Below are 4,316 nucleotides of genomic sequence, written 5' to 3'. Positions count from 1 at the left end.
AAACAGTTATCTAATCTGAATCTATAAACCATGCCAGACTGATTATTTCTCAAGATTAGAATCCTGATTGCCAGTGTGGGTGTTGAAGAAGGACCATCGTGCATGAAAACTGCGCCGAGCCGCTTGAAATCTCGCGTGATTTCACTTCAACGTCACCCAATAGCGCTTGGTCCGTTTTTCCTGCTTTATAACAAAAAACTCCGCCTTCCGGAGTATGATTGGTCATACGAGCTGCGCCAAGCAGGATTCGCTTCAGGATTGGCTAAGCGAGCAGCGGTCTTTGTCAAAGACAGCCAATCAGAGCGCAGGGGGCGGGATTGGATTGAATACGGATGTGTATGTGGGGGAAAGGGGGAGGAACAGTTTGGTGTGTATGTGCGCGCGCCAGTGCGCACTCCCGCCCCAGACCAGACCAACCCCCGAAAGCCGCGAGCGTGTGTGTGCGCGCGTGCGTGTGTGAGAGAGTGAGAGTGAGTGAGGCGGTCACTGAGAAGAGACGAGAGGAAAGAAGGAGAGGCGATTTCTCGGAACAACATGGCTACAATTCCAACCTCGACCCGGTTTACGGACGAATACCAGCTTTACGAAGAGCTCGGAAAGTAAGCGAGGGCGAGCGGGCGCTGCGGCTCGGGTTTGAACGGCGGTTAGGCTTTTTTTCGCGGTCGTGTAGCGCCTCACCTGTCAAAACCCTCCCCACAGGCTCAGACTGCAGCCCGCTCCAGCACGGGGCATATGCTTTTACGCTTTATTATTAGTAATAATAATAGCAATAATAATACAAAAATAACGCGCCTCATAATTCCGGACATCACCCCCGTAATGCCACAGTGCACCGCTCCTGAGACACACGCGCTAGTCACTGACGCGTCCTGCTATCGGCTGTGCTGCTCGGCGCTCTCGCTAGCAAAGAGACGCGGTACAAACGTGAAAAAACCCCCGCTTGTGGTTAAGTAACCTCGCGGGCAGTTCGTTCTAAGATATACGGCCTTTGTTTCTCCCCCCGTTTTTCGGTAGCTGGAGGTGGCTGTGAGGGGAACAACACGGGGGCTTTCTGCGGACTAACTGTAGCTAACTTAGCCGTAAAGCGGAAAATGTTGCGAGCTCGTGCTGCAGCTAGGAGTCGCGCGCGCGCCCGTGTGTGTGTGCGTGCGCGCGTGTGTGTGGTCTCTAAGACACATCTGCGGTATTTTGTCTAATACGGAAAAGTGATGAGGGGGTGCATTCTTTATATCTATCTATCTATCTATCTATCTATCTATCTATCTATCTATCTATCTATCTATCTATCTATCTACACACACAGACGAGTGTGTGTGTGTGTGTGTGTGTGTGAGGGATGTCTATTGAGTGAGATGAATGCAGGGATTGAGCATGGAGCACAGTGGAGGTGGAGAAGGCCCCTGCTGCCCACTCAGCCTGGCCTCCTCGATCTCTGCATTCATTTTGCAGTGAGATTGCAGGCTCTTCCCCGCTCTCCCTGCATCTCCGAAATTCTTCCTGCCTCTCCAAGGCGTTCGTTACTGCACCACTCTTCATCCTCACCCTCGAAATGTTCAGTGACATACAACATGGAGACTAGAACATTGTTTGAGGAGTCTTCTATTGTCAGGGGTGTGTGTGTGTGTGCTGTTACAGTGAAGGAAATCCCAAATCAAATCAAAGCCATTTAATTTATTATTGAGTTCTTGTAGTCATTTGCACGTTCGGGGTCACTCGAATTGGACGTGAATTAAACCAGGGCTCCATATCTCAGAAACCCGTGTCTCTGAAGAGATTATTTTATATATATATATATATATATATATATATATATATATATATATATATATATATATATATATAATGTATGTATATGAATGAGAGAGATGGATATTAGTCTACATCAAAAGTATTGGGACAGCAAGACCAGGTTGTTGTTTGTAAGTTGTGTTTTTTGGATAAATACGGTCAAGTGTTTGGCTTGACGTCAAATGATGAAATAAGAAAATGCATCAGAATTGCAGCTTTTGGTGGCAAACCAACACATCTTTAATTTAACAAAAGTATTGGAACAGAGAGCCTTGAAGGAAATAAAAGAATAATATCTGATTTCAGATCCCTTGCATGCAAAAGCTGCATCAATCTAGAGACCCACTGACATCACCAAACAGTTACATGTTTATTTGTGTGTGTGTGTGAGAGAGATGTTTTTCGAGGTGTGTACTTTCTTTTCAGGTATTGTTTTTATTTCCTACTCAGTCTCCCCCTAAGGAGTTGAAATTAATTCTCGGTTGGATTCAGGCTTGGTGATTGACTTGGCCAGTCATTGACTTGGTGATTGATTTGGAAGTCCCTTCCAAATAGACGAACTTCTCTGTAAATTGGCGGATTAACTATTTCTGTAGACCTTTGAGATCATGTTGCTGCTATCCTCATGTGTTCATCATGAGTAAAGATATATAAAGTGAGCCAGAAGGTGCCACACAAGCTTAAACCAGGACATTATTTCCACCATGCTGACTAACAAGCTTGAAGCTTTTGGACCTGTCCTTTGGAAGTTGTTGATGTCACAGACTGGTGTCTTGCACAGCTGTCTCGTTTTTTTTTTTCTTGGCTGACCTGTTTCATGTCTGATTGTTAGTACACCAGTGATTTGTTTTTATATCCAGAACGTTCTAAATTGTTGTCTTAGTTCATGTTGGTTTATTCTATTCAAGCGAAAAAAAGGGTTTAAACCGTCAGTACACATTTTAGATATCTGTATGTTTCATATCTCTCAAATCGCTAGTAGCTAGGGTACCAGGTTCATGTCATTCTTTTGCTTTTAAATATGTGACTTTAGTGTGTAGCTTATCAAAAGTAGTGGTCTTGATGTTCCAATACTTTTGGAGGTGACTGCTTATAAATGTGTTATATAGTAATAAAACTACAGTTAGTACAATGATGCGATGGAATAAGTTTGATCAATAATGGCATTTTTCCATACTGGTAATGGAAGAGCTGTTATTGGGGCCATCAATAATTTTATATGCATAGCCGTTTCTGACTTTGTCAAATTAGTAAGCTAAGTTCTAACCTAGCCGTGTTTTTGTTGTCAAGTTCTCAAGGACTTTTGTTCTCGTTTACACTGCACTGTCGTTTGTTCTTGAGAACGTTGAATTGATCGACAGCTTACACCAGCGCGAGTCGACGAGTAAAAAAAGATGCCCCGTTGTCAATTAAAAAGTTAATCAGATGTAAGTCGTTCACGTAGACGTAGAAGATGATGGAAAAAGAACCCTGTCATAGACATCAGCACCAGTCAAAGATGTGCTGGGTATATGGGTATTGTGTATTCTACTAATGAAAGAAAATGGCATAATATTCTGTTCATCTATATGTATTGGGGTTATACACAGATCAGGCATAACTTTATGACCACCTGCCTAATATTGGGTTGGTCCCCCAGCTCGTCTGTTGGATCAGACCACATGGGCATGCTTTCACTCCACACATGCATTGATGAACCTCAGCCGCCCATGACCCTGTCACATGTTCACCACCGTTCCTTCTTAATACTACCTTTGATAGATACTGACCAATGCAGACCAGGAACATCCCACAAGAGCTGCAGTTCTGGAGGTCCTCTGACCCAGTCGTCTGGACATCACAATTTGGCCCAAACTCACCCACTTGCCCATTTTTCTTGCTTCTAACACTTGCTGCCTAATATATCCCACCCTCTAACAAGTGCCATGATGAAGAGATAGTGTTATTCACTTCACCGCTCATAATGTTATAATGTCAATGTTATGCCTGATCAGTGTTTCGTCATCCACATTGTGCGGATGAAACCAGGAACAGACTGACTAAACACATTGATATTGGTTAATATTAGTAACTAATGTCACCTTGAGTGAAATACCCCAAGCTGTTACTCAGCTTCTTCCAGAACATGAGATCCGACACTTTTTGATGCTGCGTGTCATTCTGTGTTATTCCAAAAACAGGGGTGCCTTTTCTATCGTCCGGCGATGTGTGAAGAAATCAACTGGGCAGGAATACGCTGCTAAAATTATCAACACGAAGAAGCTGACAGCGAGAGGTAAGACACACGACTTCTCTTGTCCTCCTCACCTTTAAATAGTCTCTCATTTTCAGAAAACCTAAAATGTACCATTCCCCTTTTTTTTCTTTTTTTTTGGGGATGATGTGGCATTAGCAGCTCACATCTCGACTGTAACTTGCTCCCAGTGTGGTCTCCAGGTGGCCTTTTTTCAGTATAAGAGGGGGACCACTTTTGTTTTTGGTCATGATTACTGTTATCACTCAGGATAAATTGAGCTGTCTTTCTTGCT

The 4,316-nt window shown here is 43.6% G+C and overlaps 1 protein-coding gene across 27 annotated transcripts in view; it reads left to right on the top strand.

Annotated features, from left to right (window-relative positions):
- Positions 1-365: 365 nt before the first annotated feature.
- Positions 366-4,316, top strand: part of camk2g2 (calcium/calmodulin-dependent protein kinase (CaM kinase) II gamma 2) — a 65,060-nt gene continuing 61,109 nt past the window's right edge. For 12 of the 27 annotated variants that reach the window (XM_046834330.1, XM_046834237.1, XM_046834279.1 and 9 more), the window contains exons 1-2: positions 367-599; positions 3,969-4,063. In XM_046834330.1, the coding sequence (XP_046690286.1) occupies positions 535-599; positions 3,969-4,063 (160 nt within the window). In that variant the 5' untranslated portion in view covers positions 367-534. Of the gene's footprint in view, positions 600-3,968; positions 4,064-4,316 lie in introns of all 27 variants that reach the window. The other 15 variants (XM_046834406.1, XM_046834287.1, XM_046834348.1 and 12 more) reach the window with 3 other exon arrangements.

This window comes from Silurus meridionalis, chromosome 2 (genome assembly GCF_014805685.1).
Source record: "Silurus meridionalis isolate SWU-2019-XX chromosome 2, ASM1480568v1, whole genome shotgun sequence".
In the NCBI taxonomy this organism is placed as follows: Eukaryota; Metazoa; Chordata; class Actinopteri; order Siluriformes; family Siluridae; genus Silurus; species Silurus meridionalis.
Note: the sequence above shows the minus strand (reverse complement) of the source record. Positions and strands in the feature narration are given on the sequence as shown.